The 25,369-nt window shown below is 37.0% G+C and overlaps 1 protein-coding gene across 1 annotated transcript in view; it reads right to left on the bottom strand.

Moving 5' to 3' along the window:
- Window positions 1-11,614: 11,614 nt before the first annotated feature.
- The window catches only part of LOC104587315 (uncharacterized), a 55,395-nt gene continuing 41,640 nt past the window's right edge, over window positions 11,615-25,369 (bottom strand). Inside the window, exons 8-11 of the mRNA XM_010244867.2 lie at window positions 18,343-18,496; window positions 18,162-18,225; window positions 11,937-12,002; window positions 11,615-11,858 (exon numbers count right to left, since the gene is read on the bottom strand). Coding sequence (XP_010243169.1) covers window positions 11,782-11,858; window positions 11,937-12,002; window positions 18,162-18,225; window positions 18,343-18,496 — 361 coding nt within the window. The 3' untranslated portion in view covers window positions 11,615-11,781. The remainder of the gene's footprint in view (window positions 11,859-11,936; window positions 12,003-18,161; window positions 18,226-18,342; window positions 18,497-25,369) is intronic.

Raw genomic sequence — 25,369 nt, 5'->3', positions numbered from 1 at the left:
TCCAATTCAACTAATTCTCTCCACTCTCTTGTTCTCTTATCTCCTCCCTTGCCTTCTAGAAACTCTAATTCGACATAGCTTTGATAGAGGCTGATTTTTATCAATCGCTTATCGTGTTTTTATAAAAAAAATGTCAAAGCATATCAAGTTCATATACCCAATTCGATCCAAGCAAGTTGGAGACTGGTTTTTGTTGAAATGGCATTGCTAAATCGGTTTCACATACACACTACGTCATTTTCAGTTAGAGGACGATTTTGAGACTGATATTGAACATGAACTACCACTTTGATAGCTATGTTTTATGGTCTCAATATTAAATATAATCAATTTTAATCTGACTTTCAAATCTGATCTAATTCTATACAAGATCGATCTCAAAATATCAGATTTCAAAGTCACCAAAAAATTGATTTCTGAATTAAGTTAGAATATCTTTATAAATTCAGCTAACCACCAAACCTAATTCGACCATATCAAACCTGATTTCTAACCCTTCAAACATTATGAATATTATCAAAATGCTCAACACTCCACTCTTTGAACCTGTAAAGTAGATTGTTTCATTTTCTTAATGAATTGCATGGCTTTAGATCCATTGGCTTCGCATTCCCAAGCTTCCTTAACCAATTCCCTAGACTAGGGTCCAAATAGTGGAGTGTGAACAGATGAAAGAAAAGGTAAATTCGATAAATGCTTGTGTGAGCACGTTTTGATGACGGATCGGTGGGAACAAAATCCGTATACGACAAGCAACATGGAGAAACAACCTCCCGTGACGCCACATTCCTGGCCAACACATTACATCCTTAGCCTTCGCCGCTATCACGTGATTGACCACACTATTTTCTGACATGGAAATGGACCTCACTAAATCAACGGTGGAGATGCCATCTCAGATTGTAATCCGTACGTACAGATGGTTCCACCTGAACACCCTTCACGTGACTCACGTCTTTCTCAGTTCCTCCTAGTCCTGGTTTCCCTTTCACGGTCCCTAATCACCTTTCCAAAACGCCACTCTCTACAGTGTCGGTGAATCACAACATAAATAGCAAAACTAGAAAAATAGAAAAATAAATAAATAAGAGTGTGGGGCCTTAGAGAGGCCTGAACACTCGTCAAATTCCAACATCTAGTTGTGTTTGTCCCCATTTAAACACTTGTTTTTGTTTTTGGGTAGCCCACTTAAACACTTTAAAGCTTAAATAAATCAAAAGAGTACAATGGGGATAGTGATCATCCCCATTTCAACCTATCTTATCTTGTTATAATGGGGGATAATGACAATTTCACTTAGAGGATGAAGTGGAAGAAGAAAACCTTTTTTTTAATAAGGTCTAGGTGGCGGTTTCGTTCCTTTTTAGTGGGCGTTGAGGAATTGGTGGAAACCATTGGATCATGTCCAAGATCTCCAGTGGTGGGCCTCTTCTTTACCAAGTCAAAAATGATTTTATAATTGAAACCATGTAGAATAGCTATTGGGTGTAGGGTGGGTCAAGGGGCGATTCAGAGGGTGTTTGGTTCCATTTACGTTTATTCAGTAAATATTTATTGAGAGTGTCGAATAAGCACTACTTCAGTATTTTTTCTTTCTTGCTCTTTTGCATGCATCAAAAATGCAAAAAAAATCAACTTTGGTTTATGTGTATGCCACCCGTTTGTAAAAGTTATTTTTTAAAGCTTTCATAAATGACTAGGTGTTTTTTTCACTATTATGCTGATGTAGAGCTTCGTGACGCCTAGTGGCACATAGTTGTCATAAACAGTTGTAATTATCGCATTTCTCGATTTTACCAGCAAATAAAGTACAAACATTTATTCAATAAACATAAACAGAACCAAACACATACTTATATTTTTTTAAGGCCCCTTTGAGAGGGCTTCAGCTTTGCTTGACTTGCTTTCACTGAGTCACTTTGAAATATGGTTTTTAAATGGTTATTGATCTGGATGGTCGAACCATTTGGCCTGAAAATCATCTAGGCAATCGGTTTCATTTCACTCCTGATCTGGTCTTCTGCCAAAATCCACTAACTTGGTCAGTGACCTGCTGACATGAGCAATTGAACCATCAATTCATTCGACCTAGTGATAGTGGTTATTGATCGTTTTTTTTTTTTGTTTTAATTATATTTTTATTTTATAAATTGCAAAGGGCCATCTGTTTAGACTGGACAGTCGAACCACTGACAATGACTAAAGCGGTTCCGGTTCTAAGTTATTTTTTAAAACATTACTTTAAAGTAACTTGGATGAAATAAAGCAAACTTTTTGGTTGAAGGAAAATAAATTTAAATTTTTCAAATTTTTCACCAAACATAACTTGTAGGCTGTACTTGTAGAACCCACCTAACAAAACCAGAAGTCACTGAATGAAAGCCCTACTCCCTCCCAAATGGGCACCTGGAGGATTGCAATTAATAGGCTCCGTCTAGAGTGTAGGACCTCAAATTGGGTCTCCGTCTGAGGAAATCGCTCTCACCCAGATGGACCAAACCCATGAACCGGTCACAGATTGGATTTATCACTAAATTATCTATTTCTTAATAAGTAATTCAATTCAAGGTAAGCTACTTAACTGCTGAATGCCATGTTTGGGTGACTAGCTATTTTATTATACTAAGGGTCCGTTTGATTTGTAGTTGGAATCAGAATCGGAAGGGTCTATTCCTATATATTATTTGGTTCAAATAAGAATAGGAATAGGAATTAAAATCAATAGGAATGGAATTTCATTCTATTGGGAGGGGCAAAGAATAGCCATTCCCTCAAATGGAGAAATGCTATTTTACCAGAAATGAGAATGGAATTTCAATTTCACCCAACCAAACAGTTGGAATCAGAACAGTCCATTCCAATTCCGATTCCAGATCCCTATTTCTACGAACCAAATAAGGCCTAAACTTTTTCGTTATATACTTATTTTATTAATTAAAATCATTAAATAATCTAGACCAGCCTTACCAAACAAATGCCCATCAAAGGTTTAGATGGCCTAACATGGTGAATGCAAAGGGTGGCAATGGGTAGATAAGGACAAAACAATTGAAGTCGTGTTAGTTGAACCCTGATTCCACCCAATTATTAATGGGTTGATTTATTATTTATGTCAAACAAGACGGGTTGGTTGGTGGGTCGGGTCAGTGATTTCACTCTCCTTAATAAATGAATGGTGTAGGAAGACTATCCATGTCAAGTTTTGTAAAAGAGATCTCTGACTGTTGGTGAGTTTTTAATGGTGGGTCCCATGTAATGCATGTGCAACGGTTAGAAACAAGTCTACCCAATACTTTCTAAGCATGAAATGCAAGTAGCTAAAACTTAATGAAAGGGCCATGATTCATGGCTTTCTGCATATGGGAATCATTCATTCTCTTTCAAGTGTGAAACGAGTCTTGGTTCTTACTCCACTTATAGAAGAAGAAGAAGAAAAAAGCCACTTGTCTGACTGAAAAGAGCTGTTTCTTGAGTGTTGAGTATGCTCTTTGCTTTATTATTATTTTTAGTTTCTTAAATTTTGGGCAACACTGAAGAGCTTATATTTATAAAATTCTCTATATAAATAGACTATTGTTATTTTTGTATAGAAAGAGATAAATTTGAGATGGGTTGTTCAATCTTTGTATGGAGTTGTTGGAAACTGTGTTCTCATGTGCAGGAATCTTTGAAGACAACTTAATCTTCTCATGGATTGCTCAACAAAAAGACAATAATTGCTAAGTCTTGCAAAGAAAAAGAAAGAACTGTCTTTGACCAAAACCATATATAAATAAGCAAAAGTTGGCATTGCATAATATAAATAAATCAATTTTTTCTCTTTTAATTTTCTTGTTCTTTTTTAGGTAGAAGTGCGCCAATACTATTTTCTTACTTTCTACCCAATAATCTTTTCTATCTTATTTTATCAAAAGCAGTTGGATTTAAATCCTTGGTAAGAATTATAGCATATTCAGGCAGTGCCGTATATACACATATACATATATATATATATGTATTTTAAAAATGAATAATGTATAAATATGTTTTAGATATACTATATGTATTATTTTATATTTAATTTATGTTTTCTAATTCAGTTTTTAATTTTTTATTTATAAAATATATTAAAAATTGTAATTTGAGGCTAAAAAGGGTTTTCTTCACAAAAAATAATGGGGCAAGGTGCCTGTGGCCCCTTGCGATGCATAGATCTTGATAAGTTACCCAAAATCTAAAAAAAAAAAAAAAGTCACCACAATTGAACATCGGATTGCAAAGTTATGGTATCTGAAAGTTTACATGTATTAAACGCGCAACCCGCGACTCAGTCACCAAATCGAACCAGCCAGGTTGAACGGTTCTTGACCAAATCAACAGTTTTTGACTGTCTGTCGGGTCTTGACTGAACTGGACCCAGAATCTTAGCTAGATGACGGTTCAAACAGTTCGACCAGCTAGGTCAACAGTGATTTGAAAGCATTGACATGGACTACAAGTGAGCCATTAGTTAGAAGATCAAAAGCAGTTTTCAGATCCCTTTCCCCACCCTTTACTGATGAGAATAATTTGTCTTAGGATGACTTAGAATCACTTACCTACAAGAACCTTATCCATCTATCCACAAGACATTGCAGTCATACATCGGAAATTGGATTGGATTCAATCCTTACAAAACGATGTTAACACCAGACACTTGCAGCTGTGTATTGGAAATATTTCCCAATAGGCAGTTGCTGTGAGAACGGTGTAAGCGCCGTTTTGTGAGGACTGAATCTGAGTTCCGTTGAAATTGCATGAGTAATTTATTTATTACAGTAAAAAATTTCAACACAGTAATTTATTTATTACAGTAAAATTGCTAGCCAACGAAACAACTTGCATGAGTAATTTATTTATTACAGTAAAAAATTTCAACACAGGAATAGTTGTAACCAATAAATTCTGTGTATGGCTGAGATGGACTGTGGGATTAAACATGTAGCCAATTTAGTGGATCCCCTACTTAATCAAACAAATAAATAAAACTTGGCACTAAACAAAACACACTAATAAACTTTGTTTCTATTTCTTTTGTTTACTTGATTTACTCTAAAACGTTGAGCAATGCATTCATCTTTGTCTGTACGAGCTGAGGAGGGAGTTCTTTAATGGAAAATCCAGACCATCTACTATATCAGAAGGGACAATTTAGGTCTTAAGAAAGCAAGGAGTCCAACATGCATGAATAATGCCCCTGTATTGCTCAGTACTTGGTGGTACAAACATCAGTGCTTCGGACTTTTTTCTTGTGAATGATAGCCCTACAATTGTCTTGAATGAATCTTTTCAAACAAACTAGGATGAAAAGGAAGCCTTAAAGGATGCCTTTGTCTAGGTCAGTCTCATACCCCACTATGCTCAACTCTGTTTCAGTCAATAACGACCTATATATGTACTGTTTTCTTCTTTTCATATTTTCAAATAGATGTTAGGCTTGCCACGTGGAAAGTTGATGATGTAGAGCAGGTGAATGAATCCATCGTAATGAGCCACCACCCTAGTTGTCTCCTATAGCTCTTGCAAGTAGCTATGCTCAAATGCTACCTTTTGGACAGCATGGTAAAACATATCTTGTGTGTTTTGTTTTAAGAAGCAATTTTAAAACAAATCAAAACTAGATAAAACAATTCCAAATAACTATCAATAGGGCAATTTTGGTTTTGTATTAGAGAATCATTTCAATTACAATAGAATCTTGTTGGTTCAAACTTCAAATTGCTTGGAATTTATTTTCATCTGAAGCTGAGATTTAGGGGGCCCTTTGTTCAAGTGGACTTTGCCTCTCTTAATAATTATCCAATATCCTGGCCACTAAGCTAATGGATGTATCTCATAAATGACAAAAGAAACTTTGGCAAGTTCCTTTGAGACATAAAAAGAATTTGTATTTGTGCAATAATTTTTGCGACTGATTGGCAAAAGAATTTATTCAATTATTCATGGGCATCTTTAAAATTAGAAGGAAAAAAGAAAGGAATAGTGACTAGAATAATTGGGTTGGCTTTTGTTGGGCTTTTATTGAATTTTCAGTGGGCCTGAGCCGGAGTCCAAGCCAGATGAGGTTGAGTTTTTCAAATTGATGGTAAAGGGCTCATGTGGACTGCAAAAGTGAATAGTTGGCCAATGCAGTGGGAACCCTATCCATCAAAGGTCACAGGATCCCTCTAGGTGGCAGAAATAGGTGGGTCTGTGCCGAGAAGCTCCCTCCTTGACCCAATTAGGAAGCTCCCTACCAGCTTGAGTCGATGGGTATATGAAAGAGCAATCCAAGTCTAATCCAATGGGTAGATTGGGATTTTTCAGACCAATTAGGCCGAGTTGGTAGTCAAACAACCTGACCTAAGATGAAGTTGGGTCTATTCAGTTTGGTCTCAGCCCAATACAGGTTGAACTTGCAACCTAGAGAGAGGTGGATTTGCAGATAGTGAGATAGGTTATTAGCTAGATTCTTCTACTAAACTTTTGCCTTCAGTTCGATATGAGAAAGGTGTAGCCCAAACTTGACCAAATTTTACATGGGCTTAAGACTAGACAACATGAAATTTCCACTTCAGCATTGCTTTCAGCCAGTCCTAGACTGCTTCAGTTTTGACCTAATTTAGGATACCTTTTAGAATTGACAGCCTTAATAGCTAGCTTTAGAGTTTGTCCAGTGAGAAGTTGATCGCCTTGACCAGCATCAATGTTGAACATCTTGTTATGGTCCACACTTGGGCTCATGAGTAAAGGGAATATTGGCCCTAAGGTCTTGAGCAGCAGTTGGATACTTGGATCACCTTTCCAATTATCTAAACCTTTCTCCTAAAACATCACCTAAATTATCTCTCACCATCTCCTAAACATTTCTTAACACCATCTAACTTTTTTACTCCTCTCTCTCTCTCTCTCTCTCTCTCTCCCTCTCTCTCTCCATCTAATGTTTCCTTCTAAAACACTTATTTTTTAAGCCTTTCTTCAAAACATTCTCACATTCCCAAAAAAAACAACTAATATTTTCTTTATAATTACTTTTTAGTAATTTAAATTTTATTTAAAAATAATTAAAATAATAGAAGTAGTAATAGCTAGTAAAATTTACTAATAAAAATTATAGATTTTAAATTTAATTTATTAATTTGTATTCCTTTTAAAATAATTACATTAATAAAGTTTTAGAATTAATTTTAATTATACATTATAAAAATAATAAAAACTAAATTAGTAATTAATATACGTATTAACAATAAAGTTATTTTTTATTAATTTGAGGTGTAACTAAAATCCATTTAAAATAATAAAAATTAATTCAGAATTTGGCCACTCTCACTAGGGTAATGCTTCAATTATGGACTTGGACCAACTTTGCTCAACAGAAAATGGGTGTGATCATTTCTAGCCCCACCCTGCCTAGCCCAAAAGCTTTAGGGCCAAGCCAAGGCCTAATACTTCAGGCCTGGCCCACCGAACTCAAGTCTATCCCAGCCCCCAAATATATTGACATGTAAAGTATAAGATACTTCATACATATACATACATACACACACAAACACATATTATATATATATATATATATATATATATATATATATATATATATATATATATATATGTATTTATGTTTTATATTATAGTTATAATATGAATATAAAATGATGCATATAATACATATTATTCGTAAGGGTTTAAATGGTATATATTTGTAACTTGGCTCATATATATATATATATATAATATTTTTAAATTTATATATAATTTTTTATTTTTTATTTAAAACTTGGCTCATTTTCAAGTTCAAGCTGAGCTGAGCTCAAACATATAAGCTTTTGAGTCAAGTCAAATTCAAGCTAATATTTGTAACTCAATCAAGCTTGAGACCAAATTCAAGTCTTATGCTTTTCTGCCAAGTTAAGCTCAAATAATCTAATATTTGGCTCAGCTCGTATCCACCCTTAATGAGAGGGAGAATCTACACCAAATCTATCTCCATCTATTAATACACTATATGGGTTCGACTATGATACCAGAAAGATATGACATCAGAAAAACTCACAGCCAATCAACTGGCATTGTAAAAGAGATGACCAATCAGGTGGTATTAATCAAAATTCACGGAGTGCTTTGATAATTTGATTGGTCAAAGCACTTCCAATATCATGTCTTTCAGTAATCATAGATTTTCCCTTATAAATTTATAATTCAAATGCTTATAATTTGGATTTCGAAATTAAAGGCACATTTTGACAGGATTTCACAGATGTCAATTAATGATGAAAATTTATATGATTCTAAGACTTTCGGGTTCAAAGTTTAGCTTAAAAAATTAATATTTTTTTTGCTGAAAACTCATTCTTCAAGCAGTGATTACCAAACATAGCCAAGTTTCATTAAATGGATCGGGCTTAAAGAGCAAAGTCAGACTTTGCTCTATGCATCCTTCGGGTATAAACAAAAAACATTTTGATCTCAGGATGAATAAAAACTAGACTGTCTCTAGCCAGCACAAACAAATACACAATGTGCATTGGGACACAGACAACAGTAACTTTTACTCAATAAGCAAATCAGAGTTGCATTATCAAAACTAAAATAAAAATCAGAGCTACCCCATGGGCCATGGTTAGAATCAAAGATGATGACGCAGCGAAAGAAAAAAACATGATAAAATACAGATCAATATATCACCTTGATCGGGTAAATTCGCAACCAGAGAAGTTCACTTGATGGACTGATGGTGGGGCACTAGTCATAGTGTCCCCTTCCCAATTCCACAACTGTAAAGCTGACAATCAGTTTAATGATCTACAAAGCAACCACTAACATCCAATGATAATAATAATTTCTTTTCCCGACTATAATTCAATGCTTATAGCTCATGACAATCAGGAAAACCCCCCCGCTGGACTCTTGGCAACCAGTGAACCGCTCTGAGGATCATGGTTTTCAAAATCAGACCGGACAGTTGGACCAGAAAAACCGGGAATTAGTCAGTCATTTTACCCTAGAATTGTTATTTTGCCAAAAATCGTTGATTTGATCAGTAAACTGTTAACCCGGACAGTTGAATCGTTCAAACTATTTGAACCGCCAACGATTTTGGTCATTTTTTTTCTTTTTTTGTCAGAACGGGCCATCCATTCAGTTTGAACAATTGGATCATTCGATCCGGGAACATTCGATCCGGGAACTGGACCCCTAACCGATTCGTTGTCTAGTTCAATTTTAAAAACCTTGCTGAGGACAAAACGGAAAGATACTCTAAGATATCGATCAGGTCAAACCCAGAACATCAACAATGACACACCAATAACCCAACACCTGACAAATGCACTCTGAGAATCTTATGCACTAAATCTCTATCTATTAAAAGTGTAAATTTGTATTTAAATAAAATGTACCAATTTTTAAATTCTGTCACTTTTTAATTATAAAAATAATAATTTGAACAATCATTTTTATCTTCATTCAAATGCTTCTCATTATGTCTTATATTTCTAATATTAGTTGCCATTAACATTCAATGAATCCTATTCTTGATTAAAATACCCTTATTTTTTAATTTGGTACAAAATGTCATAATTCCTTCTCATTACTGTCATTCTTTTATGGGAAGTTGTCTAAAACTTAACATGACTTTTCAGCATTTCTCTTAAACTCACCACAACTTTTCAAAATGTCCAAAGAACCCCATGTTAGTGACATTTTATTTTCCCAAAATCACCATAGAGCACTGTTAGTGTTCATTGACAATTGACAAAAATTGTTCACATTACCATAGATGCAATTTTTTGACCAAACTACCCCCGAATGGCATGTCAGCCTTATTAAACATATTTTTATCTCAACTTAATTTTTATTCAATACACCTTTGTTCTAACTGACATCTAATAGAAGTGGGCATTGGGTCTACATAACCACATGTGCTCTTCTTGACCATGGGTCTTTTATTGATGTAGGTTCTTGTTGTATTTGAAATTAAAAGAGATAAAGTGACAGTTGTTCTGTGCAAGTAAATATAGAGCATAGATGAGTTTGATTTGAATAAAAAATTGTTCTTTTTCTTTTTTTTTTATTTGAAGCTCCCATTTTACTTAAATATGTAAAATGGACAAAAAATATTGACTAAAATATTTGAGAGATATTTTTGTTGTTTTTATCAAATTTTTGCTTTACTTTTCATTTACAACAGAACAAAGGGTAAAATGGTAATCCACCAACACCTGCTAGTCTATTTAAGGTTAACTTACTAACATGGGGTTCCTTGGACATTTTAAAAAGTTATAGTGAGTTTAAGAAAAATGTTGAAAAGTCATTGTGAGTTTTAGACAATTTCCCTTCTTTTATTAACTTCTATATTTATTAAACATATTAAATTAAAGGGTAAATTGCTAAAACCTCCCCTGAAGTTTGGTAATTGCAATCACCTCCCCTATATTAATTAAACATATTAAACTAAAGGATAAATTGCTAAAACCTCCCCTCAAGTTTGATAATTACAATCTCCTCCCCTAAACTTTCTGACATAATTGCAAGTAGACCCCCTCTAGTAGAATCTTCTAAAAAGAAGCATGAAAATGTCCAAAGTATCCATGAAATTTAACAAAAATGTTTATTTTCTGAATTATTTTTCATCTGAATCACTATCCCAAACCCTTTCAATATCATTTTAAAATTAATTTATTTTCTAAATATGCCCTTCATATCAATCACTCAAATGTAAAGTTGCAACTTTAAACTCACTTTGTTTTGTTATTTATAAAGTTTGTATTGCTTTTTTCCTATAGAAACCAGCATCAAATAGTAATTGCAAGGGTATTTTGGACATTTTCATGCCTTTTTATAGAAGATTCTACCAGAGGGGGTCTACTTGCAACTGTATCAAAAAGTTCAGGAGGTGATTGCAATTATTAAACTTCAAAGGAGGTTTCAACAATGGTTAGAAATTTCAAAGAAGATTTCAATATATCCTAAAGAAAAATAAGTGACAAAGAATAATTGATTTTATTGGTGATAAAAATAAAATACAAATTTAAAACCAAGCCAAAATGGAGTTGTTTTCTTGTTTGGTGGCAAGTCAATAATTCAACATTTTGGGTCAAATGTGTACTCTTGATGTCTTAATTAAATAAAATTATTAATTAAAAATGATGAAAACAAACAAGATTATAAAATACAAAAAAAAAAATTGTAAAATAACACTTAAATGCATGCACATCACCGTATTAAATAAAAATAAGTATGACAAATAAAAATAATTTTATTAACCATACAAATATAAAAAAAAAGTTGTAAAAAAATTTTGGAACATATTATTTCCTATCATTGTCGTAAAAAAATTGTCACATACAAAACACACACATGAACACTTGGTCTATATTAACCATGAAAGGAATCCCACCTTTTTTGTGACCCTAACTTTCTGGGTTACAAGCGCCCCAACAAATCATTTTATTTCTCTTAACACCTAAATTATATAAGGGCCACTTCTATTAAATTCTATGATGTGAAGCCTACAATATTGTAGCATGCGTCCTTGAATTCCTCAAATTATCTTTTCTGACCTGAAGAAGTGCTTATTAGTTTTCATGACGGAACAAGGACAAAAAAGAAAATAAACTTTGAAAAAAAAAGCAAATAAAAAGTTATTTTATTCCACAATTTTTTGTACTCCAAGAAATGTTGTGAGCCTAAAATTTCTCACATGATCTCAGGTCAATCTAATAAATGAAATGTGCACATTCATATCTTCAGTAGGCTGCAAGAGATGCCAACATTCAACGGGTTTCAGAACGAGAATTCCTCGGGCAGTTCTTGGAACCTACCAGATACAAAGCTATTGTACTTCGCTTGAAGATCTCCAGCTGCGAAAAAACAAAAATACATCTTAAAAGGTAAAGTTTTTTTCTTTATGATCAAGAAATGCATTGGAAGAAGGTTACCTTTAGGTTCAAAAGGTGGTATACTACTGGACAGAATTGATTGAACCAACTTAACTAGCTCCTTGCCTGAACAGCCATAAAGTTTTAAAAAGTTACTTCTTGGTTGATCTTAAAGAACAAATATATAGATATCTAAAAACGTCTATAATAACTAATGTAAAATATTCAAAGTCCATGAGAGAAGTATGGCTCAATTTATTTTATGGCTCACAAATTAACAACACTGGTTACATTGTCTACAGACTACACCATTGGATCAATTAGTCTGTCTAATTGTCCAAGAAGTGGTTCAATAAAAAGAATCATCATGAGTGTACAGATGTAGAATTGGACTAAGTCATAAAACCAAGCATGGTGCTACTTGATGCTTGGATCATCCCAACGTCAAATGGTTCCACCAAATGTCATTAATTGCAAACTTAAAGGGTATTCCTATAGATTGATTGGGATATTGTTACTCATTTCTAGCTTCCTTTCCTTGATTTGAAGCAATGTTTTAAAACATGGAGGTGTGACGAGGTGTTCCACTACTTGGAGGCATGAGGCATCGGGCATAGTTCAGAACGTAACAGGCATAAGATTCCCAAACACGAGGCGTAATGTCACGACCCAACTACTCAAAGCTTAAATCATGTGGCACTGTTAGCTACTAGCAAGAGTAAGCCTAACTATCCACAGATTTAACTTCCCAAGCTAAGTAACTAGGGCACCAAGATGGCAAAGGAAAGACAAGGGAATTAGGGAAACAAAGGTAAGAAAGGTTAGAGGCAAGTGAACAAAGGCAAAGAGAGCTCTTAGGGAAGGTGAAAGCTTTATTGCATTCCAGAGTTACAAATGGGGGAACCAACTCTTATTTATAAGATGGACCATTGGATAGCACCTTTGGGGGTGCAATCTTAGCCCCTTCATTTATCACCTCCTTATTTATGTGGACCGTTGGATAGCATCTCCTTACCACAACCTTTCCACCTCTTTATTTGGACCAAACACTCCACCTCCTTTGGTGGAAACTTCTAGTCATCTTCTAAGAACATTTCTGTCTAAAATACACAAGATATTTACAAGGGAACTCAAGATATTTCTATAAAAAGTGGCTTAGGAAATTCTAGGCATGTGTGGAATCCTCCAGAAGCGTCTAGAAATTCCTAGAAATGCCCTTAGTCAGGGACAAAGTTGAGCAGTGCATTACAGTAAGCCTACTTAAGAGGACAAAGAGGAGGAAGGAGCATCTCATTTTTCTTTATTCTTAATAAAAATATTTTATATTAAGAAGAATGGAGATGCATAGATAAGGGGCTCGGGGTCGGGGTGAAATTCTGATTCTTTAAATAGGGAAGAATTATTTTGGGCTCAGTTGTGATTATTGTTTTTCTTTCCTAGTTTACTTGTAAGACTCAAGGAGGGGCTGCAGCTCGTGCCTCTCGTTGGGATGATGTATGAACTCACTCTAAAGTTGCTTCTGAATCAATAAACTTATTATTATTCATCAAAAAAAATTCTGATTCTTTAACTTCATTGGCACACATCCCTTGATCCTTTAACTTCATTGGCCCACATCCCTTGATCCAATTTTTTCTTCAATATCTACAACTTCTATAGGTTGAAATACTGATTCTTTATTCTCTAAGTTTAGCTCTAAGTTAGGTTTCAACATGCAAGGAATCATCTGCTTTATCTTAAACTTTGTACCTTATTATTGGCTTCAAATTCTTTGTTGTAACTATATTGAGAGCCAACTCAATATAGATCACCATGGAAGTCTAGTGGAAAGTACTTTTCTTGCAAATACCTATTTGTATCTGCCCACATAGTAATAGGATCATCACCTTTGTTCTAGTTGTTAGTCAAGAGTCCACCATACTTTACAGTGACCCCTGAGCTTCAGGCATGCAAATCTAATCTTTTGTCAGACATCATAACAATTAAAATATTCTTCTAGTTCAGCAACCCAATTTCCCTTTCTCTTCTAACATTGTTGAAAACCATACTCCTATAGTCGACATTATTGGATCTGTTTTCTTCCACCAACTTCTAAAAGCCAACAAAGCGCTTTGTATGGTCCAATGACCCAATCATCATTGATTCTAGATCCATGAGATTGTTTAGAAGATACCTTAGGCCTATAGAAGAGGTCACTTTGTCAGAAGATAGTAGTAGAAAACTCAGAAAAAAATAATCTGATTTATAAGAGAAATAAAAAGGAAGAAAGAGAAAGGTTTCTTGGAGAGAAGAGAAGAATGAGAAGAGACGGGAGAAGCCAATGATCAATCTGGCCGCCAAACTCAATAGATTATATACTCATAAATAAAAATAAGTATAATGTCTAATATGCCCTTAAAAGGGCGGATGCTGTCAATAACATAAAAAAAAAAAAAAAAAAAAAAAAAACATAAAAGCTGTTGGGCCTTGGGCCCAGTAACACTAACACTAATTTAAAAATAAACAAAAGCTACTAAAACCTCAACACTCCCCCCAAGTTGGGAGTAGATGTCACACATTCCCAACTTGTGTAAATCATGTTCAAGCTTGTTTTTTGCAACCCCCTTGGTGAGTACATCGGCAAGTTGCAAGTCAAATGAAACATATGGCAAACAAACTTCCCGAGATGTCACTCTTTCTCTTATAAAATGCATGTCTATTCCCCAATAACACTAATTGTTGCTTGATAATCACAGTACAGCATCGTAGGTTTCTCTGCATCAATTCCAAGCTCTCCCAGTAAGGATCAAACCCATAGAAGCTCTGAAACACCATGTTCCATAGCTCTATATTTTGCTTTTGCACTTGACCTGGATGTTTTTTAGTCTTCCATGATACCCATTACCTCCAACAAAAGTGCAAACTCCTGATGTAGATCTCCTGTCATATAGGTACCCTACCTAATCTGCATCTATATAAGCTTCTAACTTCATGTGTCCATGATCAGCAAACAATATCCCTCTACCTGGGTGCCTTTTCAAATAAGCAAGTATCATGTCAATGGCTTCATAGTGTTGAGCTCATGGAGCATGCATGTACTACCTCACCACACTAACTGCATAGGAGATATCTGGACATGTCATGCACAAGTATAGCAATCGGCCCACCAATCTCTAGTACCTCCCAACATACTTGACTAACTCACCATCCGATGCATTAATTCTGTGGTTCTAGGCAATAGGTGTATCAATTGGTTTGACACCAAGTTTTCCAATCTCCTTTACCAGATCCAACACATACTTTCTTTGGGAAATGAAGATCTCATGTTTGCAGGAGACAATGAGAAAGCCACACACTTCCTATTCCAACTCCTTTACCCACTCCAATATCCAACCTAGTTCCACCTACTTTGCCTACCTCATTATGTCCTACTTGTCAGTTTTTACATGTCAATACATACGACAAAATAGGGGGTTGATTCCACAACATAGGAACCCCCACCACTTACCATTGGCTCATTTGAGATTCCAAGTTTGGTTGGCATCAACTCAGGTATGCCTTTTGCTTCCACTGATGTTTCAATTCTTGTTGATATTACACCTCTACCTAACCTTATTATAGATGACCTAGACCTTCCTTTCGCACCCTGGAAGGGGAAGAGAAAGTGTATAGCCCATTGTATTTTACATTATCTTTCCTATAGTGGCTTATCTTCCTCCTACCGTGCCTTACTATCCTCTCTTGATTATGTATCTATACCAAAGAATGCTAGTGAGGCTCTCTCCAAACCATAGTCTCTAAGTGGCCAATCTTTTGCCACAAGGTTTTAAGAGCTAAAAAGTAAACTGCAATAGGTTTATGTCCCTGCCTTGTGCTAATCACCTAATCCTCAACTAGCAAGTGCTGGCAACATTCTCACAATGTAAGTAGGTCTCTACAACTCCATCCCAAATTTCCTTACCTGTGTTGTTAACCCATAGAAAATTCTTGCTTATATGGGGTAACATAGAATTACAAAGCCAAGTCATCACCATGTAATTCACCTGCACCCACCAGGATGAGTTGTTTTAGGTTTTTTTCTCTTCACCAATTACATACCCCAATTTTCCATGAGCGCAAATTCTCATCTTGGTTGATTGTGACTATTCCAAATAATTTGTACCATCTAACTTAATTGTAGATTTGTGTTCTACTCCACTACCTTCCATAGTTCCCAAAACAGATTAAAATTTCAACTGTAGACAAGAAAAATCCTCTAGACACAAATCTGTCCCCTTTGGAAACCTCAACAAAACTTCTGAAAACAAAAAAAAACCTTCACCTGGAGAGATTCATGTCTTCCTAGGATCTAGTAGGTCCCAAGATAAGAGGTTTTCGCGCCCTCTAGAAGCCCTTCAAAAAACATCAAGGAATGTAAAAAAACTTGAGCACCTCTTCCTAGGTCAAAAATAAAGTCCTATTGCAATCAGGATTCTTCCTTCTTCTATAGCTCTTCGACCCAAGATCAGACACAAGGTTCTAGATCCACCAAAAAATCCAAGAACTGGGCCCTTTTGAAGTCTTCGATCAGATCTCTAACTCACCATGCAGTTGATTGATCTAGGACTGCATGGTAGAAACCCAACAATCCTTAGAAAGTGCTCTAATAACAAGTAGAAAAATCAAGAAAAAAAATCTGATTTATAACAGATATAAAAAAGAAAGAAAGAGAAAGGTTTCTTGAAGAGAAGAGAAGAGAAGAGAAGAATGAAAAGAAGAGATGTGATAAACCAATTATCAATCTAGCTGCCCCACTCAATAGCTTATATACTCATTAAATAAAAAGAAGTATAATGTCCAATATGTCCTTCATAGGGCAGCTGCTGTTAATAACATAAAAAACAAACATGAAAGCTGTTGGACCTTGAGCCCAATAACACTAATTTAAAAATAAAACAAAAGCTACTAAAACCTCAACAATAGTGAGTAACCATTCTCTGATACCAAAAGTTGTGCAACAAGTCTATAATAAATTAACACAAGATAGAAAGAGAGGTTTAATGTATAGGTATCATACATTGTATTAATAAAGCTTGGATAGGGATACATAGCATAATACGCTTTGGATATGCATGGATACGGTGGAAAGAAATAAATATGCTTGGAGCCTTGGATACATTCAAGAAACTCTTACAAATCCCACAAATACATCAATAATGATAAATATAAATTGAAATAACTATGAATAAGGTATTAACACATAATAAATGCATACTTACATAGATACATTACAATCAACAACACCAGGAATCTTGAACATAAACATATCATACAATAATTTTATTAATAATACTTCAAACAATGTTTGAGCTTCCAATAAGACCTATTCATGGGCCAGGCTGAAGCCCAAGTCCGACAGTGTAAAATGTTAATGGGCCAAGCCTGAAGCCCAGCCCATTAGCATATTTCCAATCTACCAAAAGTTCAGTACAAGATACATTAAATATTTAAATTGTTGTTGGATTAATGAGTTTGATAGATCATTGATACATCCATCTTATAGTTCTTTCATGCAATTAAAATCATTTAAATCATATATAAAATCATTTATAATTTTCTATAGGTTGTTGAGAAAGCCTATAGAAATTCTCAAAAAATTTTGGAGGAATCAGCACTTTTGGACCTATGACAGCAGTCAGGGAGCTATGGCAGCAGTACAGTAGTCATGACCACCACTATAACCTTTAGCAGCAGTCATGTCTATCAGCATAAGTTGTATCATTTTCCACCCATTCCATGTACCTACACACCTTTGGATACGGATACAATATGCCCCATATCAGCATATTCGTGTCAATATTTTAATCCTTTCTCCAAGGGAGATAGAATCACTCTAGGGTTTGTAGGAATCACACTCCATACAGGAAACTTCCAAGAGTGCTCTAAAGAAATCTTCACTAGCTTCAAAAGGAAGAGAATACATCTATTTCTAGAGAGTAACTTATGTGGCCTGAAATACTGTTCATCATAATTACCAAAATGCCACACCCTGTCTTATGCATTAAGAACCACATTAACACCTACTAATGCAATCAAACTGAAAATTTAAAGATAAACCCTCTTAAACTAACAGAACAAGATATCATGAGCCAGGCCCACATAGGACAGGTCAAAATGATGAAAATACCCCTACTATCCAAAAAAAAAATACAGAAACAATAAAATTTCAGAAAATCCCTATTTTGCCACTTCAGCTCTTGCATCATAACCACACACCCAACCAGGCAGAATTTTCATATTCACAACCAATGTTTATTTCCAGCTTACCTGTTTTCCGTTTGTCTCCTTCGCCAATATTAACCAGGAAGGATGGAATCTGGTTTTCTTTTAACTGCAAAAGATGTAGAGGGAAAAGAAACACATGACAATAACAATTATTGGTCAAACCATAAAATATATGAATACAGAATGTTAGTGATGCATGACAATAAACAAGTTCTTATCAGACCTTTAAAAGAAGAGATTTTGCTAGCTCCAAAGGGTCAACGGGTGAGGGACCCTTGCCGTATGCAGGCACAAAATTACCATTCTGATAGCCAGCCAGGAAGTGGTATGCTGCCTGACCTGAAGAGATCTTACACACAGAAGGAAGAGTGCCAGAACTGCATCAAGATAAAGCATACAAGTTACATTTTTTATGTATGAGCTTACTTCAGGTGGTAACTTACAGGGAAGTTTGTGGTATCATCCAATATCCATAGACTATATTGAAATAACCTCCTCATATACCACACAAATATGGGGAGGGAGTTGAGGCTAGGGTACAATTAAGGCACAATTCTGCTTACCCCACTTCCATCCAAACCATCCAGTACAGAGAATTGAGGGGCTTCCTTTTGTAGCCTACTACCAGCACAACCACACCAAACCCCAACCCCCTCCCCCCAACAAAACAAAAGTAAAAGAAAGAAAAAATAAGGAAATAAAGAAAGGAATGAGGTTTAATGAGTTTAAATTGGCCTTCTCCAATCCCCAATCTGAACTGACCTTGAGCATGCAGATTCTATGAATGGTCCCTACTGATAATTGCTAGGCCAACGCCGATCAAAAAAAATTGCTAGGCCAAGTTAAGGATCAAGCAAGCAAAACTAGCCCTTTCTAAAAGTTAGCTCAGACCAAACCAGAGTGAACATATATAACTATAGACATAGACTCCATTAATAGTCCCCATTAGTACTTGGCCAATATGGGGTTTAATGAGTTTAAATTGGCCTTCTCCAATCCCCAATCTGAACTGACCTTGAGCATGCAGATTCTATGAATGGTCCCTACTGATAATTGCTAGGCCAACGCCGATAAAAAAAAATTGCTAGGCCAAGTTAAGGATCAAGCAAGAAAAACTAGCCCTTTCTAAAAGTTAGCTCAGACCAAACCAGAGTGAACATATATAACTATAGACATAGACTCCATTAATAGTCCCCATTAGTACTTGGCCAATATGGGGTGAACCAGGCCTCTGTGCATTTTCAACCAGTGTTTTAAAAGGCGTGGGAGGCGTACGCCTGGAGGAGGCGCTCCCAAAATGCCCTGAGGCGTATGCCAGAGGCACTGACACCTCTGAGGCGTACGCCTCAGGTGCAAGAGGTGCATGCCTCTTGCGCTTTTTTCATGAGGCGTGCTAGAAGCGTACACCTCATGCGCCTCATGCACATCTGATATAAAAAGACAGAAAAAAAAAGGAAAGGAAAAGAAAGGGAAGGGAAAGAAAAAGAAAGAGAAGAAAAAAAAGAAAAAATGAAAGGAAAGGGAAGGGAAGAAAAGATAAGGGGAAAGAAAGTGGTTTTCCCCTTGCCCCCCCTTTGAACTAATGTTATGCATCTTTATTCTTCTTAATAAAAGATTTTTATTAAAAATAAAGAAAAAAATGAGATCCCCCCTTCCTCTTCATCCTCCTCCTAACCCCCCTCCTCTTAAGGAGGCTTACGCCTCCTTGTGTTCGGGACGCCTCCGCGTTTTAAAACATTGTTTTCAACACCAAAGTTAACAAAAATCCACATCAATTCAACCTATTGTCATTCCTAGTATTTCCTGTTTGGTAGATTTGGCCATCAGTTGAGAGAAATCAAATGCCAATTCAACCCTTTTTCTAATAAATATGCCAGTTCAACCATTCAATATATCACAAACCAAAGTTCACAATGCTTGAGAACATTAGAAGGGCAGCCCAGTGCACGGGGCTCCCGTCAATGCAAGGTTTAGGGAGGGACAGATGTACACAGCCTTAGACCTGCACATACAGAAAGGCTATTTCCAAGATTTGAACCCTGGTCACCCAGGTCGAAATGGAGCAATCCAACCACTGCACCAAGGCCCACCCTCACATTGCTTGAGAACCTACACTGTCCTAAATCCAGACCATCTGCTTTACTTTTTCTTAGTTAGCTATAACAATGCCTATGCATTATATGAAAAAATAGTAAAAGCACAAACAGAATTTGCCCTAATTTATGGGTGGAGAACTGGAGATGAGGGTTATGAAGTAAAACAGCACATAGGTTGACTATGTAGCAAATAAAAGAGTATGTTAGTCATCTCTTGAATTTGCTACAAACATGACTTGTGAATATTATATTCACATGGTTCAAATCAATTTGACTAGGATTTGATTCTTTAGTTTGCCATTTCTTCAATTCTTTTTTAATTTTGTCAAGGGGTTGTTCTTTTAAAATCCTACCAAAATAAACCTTATATGGGCCAATGTTCAAAATATTGACACAGGCTGATATGCCAGTTGGGGCATATCGGCCTGTATTGAGTTTCACATATATGTTTTCTTAGTTTTTTTTTTTCAAACTGGTTCAGAGGGGTCAGTTTAAGGCCCATCTACCCCCTGAACCAGTTCAGAGGGGTCAGTTTAAGGCATATCGTCCTGTAGGGCGTACCGAGAGGCCACCAATATGACACTTATCGATATTTTGAACCTTAATATGGGCTACTTAAAACCTATTCAGAAATATAATCAAGTTCGCTTTCCATCATAAGTAGGCTAAAAGCCATTATTTGTTGGTGTAGAGAACATTGATGTGGGCCCCACAGCTGTGGTACCACTCTGTCCGTAGGGTAGAATGTATCTAGTCACAGCTGTGGTTATTTTGTTGCTCTGTTATTTCTAGTTTCAGTTTTATATTGGTTGTTATTTGTTAGTAGTTATGATGTAAACACCAAGGGCAGATATGTCCTTTCATGTAACTAGCATAACCTATATATATTAACTTAAAGTGGCGGCGGCAGAATATTGACATTCTGTTCTTCTCCTCAAAATCTGTGTTCTATTGCTCTTCCATCTCTCTTTCTTCTACATCTTCTTCACTTTCTCTTCTCATCAAACCTAAAATCTCTTAGTGATCAAGACTGAATAGCAGTCTTGAAAACCTACATGGTATCAGAGCCAAGTTAGGGTTTTTCATGTGAGTCTAATACCAGCCGACCACATGAGAATCTCCTAGAACTGAAAGCTGAAAAGGAGGAGTTCGCAGACTGATTCTTGGAGATCGCCAGAGGTACTAGCAGCTGTTGGAAACTTGCTAGGGTTGCAGAGTGTTGGTGGTCAGGAAGGATCAGAGAAGACTAGGGTTCAGGTAACCCTAGAAGGCAGCGAACTATTTTTTCCTTGTAAGTTGTTACTTTTTAATAGAAGTTCTTTCAGAGAAGATAGGTTGGACCTATCTGGAGAGGAAGGCCGAACCATTCTAGCTCTTTCCTTCTTCGATTTCCTAGGGTTTTACATCAAACCCTGGACCGAACTGTGTTTCTCTCTACTCTAGGGTTTGAAAGTGATCTGTGGCAAGCCCTAATGGTTGATTGAACTCTGTGATCTATCTAGAGCTACTCTTAAGTTGATTGGTAGGTCCGATCAGATTCTAGGGTTTCTTATTAACCCTACTGCAAGCTCATCTATACAGTTTGGACTGTGCGACTGAATTGCTTTCTTTCAGGACTGATTAAAACCCTACTGAAAGCTCATCTATATAGTTTGGACTGTGCGACTGAATTGCTTCCTTTCAGAACTGATTAAAACCCTAACTTTCCCTAGCATATCAGTTTTGTTTTAAAGCTGTTCTCAGAGTTCTAAGGGGGTTAGAGATCTACGGAGAGCTACTGCTGTGTTGGCTAGTTGGTTTCAGATCAGAATTACTTCGGTTTTGTGCACATACACTGAGAATACAGATCAGGCCTATACTGTTTTGATTGTGATTGGTGATTCAAGTACTGTTTTGAGACTTGACAGAAATGGAGTCTAAAATTCAGGCAGAAGGCAGTCTTGGGAACATCAGTTATGGTGGTATTTCTGAAATGGGTGGTCAGATTACGACCGTAAAGTTTAATGGATCAAACTATTTGGAATGGGCCCAATCAGCCATGATGGCTATTGGTGGAAGAGGTAAATTAGGGTACCTCCTTGGAGATATGAAAGAACCTTCCAAGGGAGACCCGACATATACCAAGTGGATGCAAGAAAACTACTTGGTTATGACATGGCTGTGTAATTCTATGCAGCCTCATATTAGCCGGAATTATTTGTGGGCAAAGACAGCTAAGGAGATATGGGATGTTATGAAAGAAACTTACTCCCAACCCCTTAATGTTGCCAGAGCATATGAATTGAAATGTGAAGTGAACACCCTTAAACAAGAAGAGAAACCGGTATCGGTCTACTTCTCTACCTTGAAGTCCCTGTGGCATGAGATTGAACACTTAGAGACTCTTGAGTGGGAGAGTCCCAAAGATTCTCAGACCCATAGAAAGCGCATCAAGACAAACAGAGTGTTTGAGTTCCTGGCGGGACTGAACTCAGAATATGATATTGTGAGGCAGCAGATTTTGACTAGAGACAGTGTGACTCTCTCTCAGGCTTACTCATTTGTACACAGTGAAGAAACCAGAAGGAAGGTTATGATGCAACCCATATCAGCCTTTGTAGCGGCTACACCCAAATCAGGGGGTGATTCAGAGAAGGACAAGAGGAAGGAAGACAAGAAGGATGTAGTATGTGAACATTGTAAGAAACCCAAACATACAGAAAAGACATGTTGGAAACTGCATCCCCACTTGGTTCCTGCGAAGTTAAGAAACAAGAAGGGCACTGCTCATGTAGCCATGAACACTGATTTAGCATCCTCATCTGGCACAAAAGGAACATCTTTGGAGACCTTAGCTGCAGTTCGGGCTGCACTAATACAGCTAGAAAAGGAGGTTGGAAATTCAGCTCAGCCACCGCAGCCTCCATCAGCCCCTGTCACATCTACCTTCGCCCATTCAGGTACTCGAGCTTCAGCCTATCATGCCTCAACTCCAGGTACTACTGAACCTTGTTGGGTAATAGACTCAGGTGCATCTGATCACATGACTAGCGTGCCTTCACTGTTTACTACTTACCATTTGTCTTCTGGTAGAGATAAGGTATCTATTGTTGATGGCTCCCTGGTTCCTATTTCTGGGAAGGGTGGCATCAAGCTTTCAGATACTATCTCCCTATCATCTGTTTTGCATGTGCCTAAGCTTGATACTAACCTTCTTTCAGTCAGTAGTATTACCAAGCATATGAACTGCTCAGTAACCTTCTTCCCTGACCAATGTGTTTTTCAAGACTTGGAGACGCAGAAGGTGATTGGGACTGACCATGAGACGAATGGGATCTATCTGCTCGGGGAGCGGTTTCGTCAGGGAGAGTCAGTTGAGAAGTTGTCTTTTGTTTCTAAGAGTGTGAGTCCAGTTATGGTTTGGCATAACCGATTAGGTCATTTGTCTTTTCGATCTTTACAGAGTCTGTTTCCTACTTTATTTGAGTCTATTGAGTTGTCTCAGCTACAGTGTGAAAGTTGTGAGTTTGCTAAGCATTGTAGAAAGCCTTATTTATTGAGTAATAAAAGGAGTGATAATTCTTTTGATATTGTGCATACTGACGTTTGGGGGCCTTATCATATCCCTTCCATGGGTGGGTACAGATATTTTTTGTTATTTGTTGATGACCATACCCGCTTTTCTTGGGTTTATCTCATGCGTTCACGAGATGAGGTACCTTCCCTGACCCAAAATTTTCACCAAATGATCCTAACCTAGTTTGATGCCAAGATCAAAGTTCTCCGATCTGACAACGCAAAGGAATACTTTGCTAAATCATTGACATCTTATCTTCTTCATCATGGGGTTATCCACCAGAGCTCTTGCCCTCATACACCTCAGCAGAATGGAGTTGCTAAGAGGAAGAATAGGCACATTTTGGAAGTGGCTAGAAGCCTCATGTTTACTTCCAATGTCCCTATTCGCTTCTAGGGGGACGCTATCCTCACGGCGGTATACCTTATTAATCGGGTCCCTTCCAGGGTTCTTGATATGCGATCTCCTTTTTTGCTTCTACACCCACGTGAGGACTTGTTTTCTATTCCCCTTAAGACATTTGGTTGCACTTGCTATGTTCAGCTTCTCGGACCCAAAGCCTCCAAGTTCGAACCCAAAGCCTCCAAATGCATCTTCCTTGGTTATGCACAAACTCAAAAGGGTTATTGCTGTTATGATCCTGTCTCCGGGAGGAAGTTTGTCTCCATGGATGTCACTTTCTTTGAGGGAACGGCCTATTATCCTCGGGTTGCCCCTCAGGGGGAGAGTATTGAGAGTGGGGGTTTGAGTTCTTGTCTTCAGGGGGAGAGCAGTGAGAGTGGGGCAGTTCCTTTACCTATTCCATTGGGTGATGAGAACTGCAATGGTGAGGGTGGTCAGAGGGATCAGGAGTTGAGGGAAAGCTGCAATGGTGAGGGTGGTCAGAGGGATCAGGAGTTGAGGGTTTATCACAGGCAGTGCAGGCAGGTTGATCCTGACCATCAACAGTCCAGACCAGCTCCAATCTCATCTGCAGCTCCAGGTCCAGATACTTCAGTCCCAGAGCCCACAGAGACTTTCCCTACAGATGATCTTGACCTTCCAATTGCAGTCCGTAAAGGGAAACGACATGTACCACATCCACAGCCCACTGTATTTCCCATTTTTTATCCTATGATCGCCTATCTCCTACCTACAAGTCCTACCTTAGCTCCATTTCCAATGTCCCTATTCCAAGAACAGTGCAAGAAGCCCTATCCGTCCCTAAATGGAAAGATGCAATGCAAGTTGAGATGGATGCTCTGTTGAAGAACAACACCTGGGAAGTAATTGATTTGCCAAAAGGAAAGAAACCAGTTGGATGCAGATGGGTATTTACGATGAAGCATAATGCAGATGGATCTATTGAGAGGTATAAAGCTCGGTTAGTTGCAAGAGGGTTTACACAGACTTATGGCATAGATTACTTGGAGACATTTGCACCGGTAGCCAAGATGACTACTATTCGAGTTCTCTTGTCCCTTACAGCAAGTCACACTTGGCCTTTATACCAAATAGACGTGAAAAATGCCTTTCTGAATGGAGATCTGCAGGAAGAAGTTTACATGCGTTTGCCACCTGGCTTCTATGATGTAGAAGTAGGTAAAAAGGCCTACCGG

This window comes from Nelumbo nucifera, chromosome 3 (genome assembly GCF_055504915.1).
Source record: "Nelumbo nucifera cultivar China Antique chromosome 3, China Antique-T2T, whole genome shotgun sequence".
NCBI lineage: Eukaryota > Viridiplantae > Streptophyta > Magnoliopsida > Proteales > Nelumbonaceae > Nelumbo > Nelumbo nucifera.
Note: the sequence above shows the minus strand (reverse complement) of the source record. Positions and strands in the feature narration are given on the sequence as shown.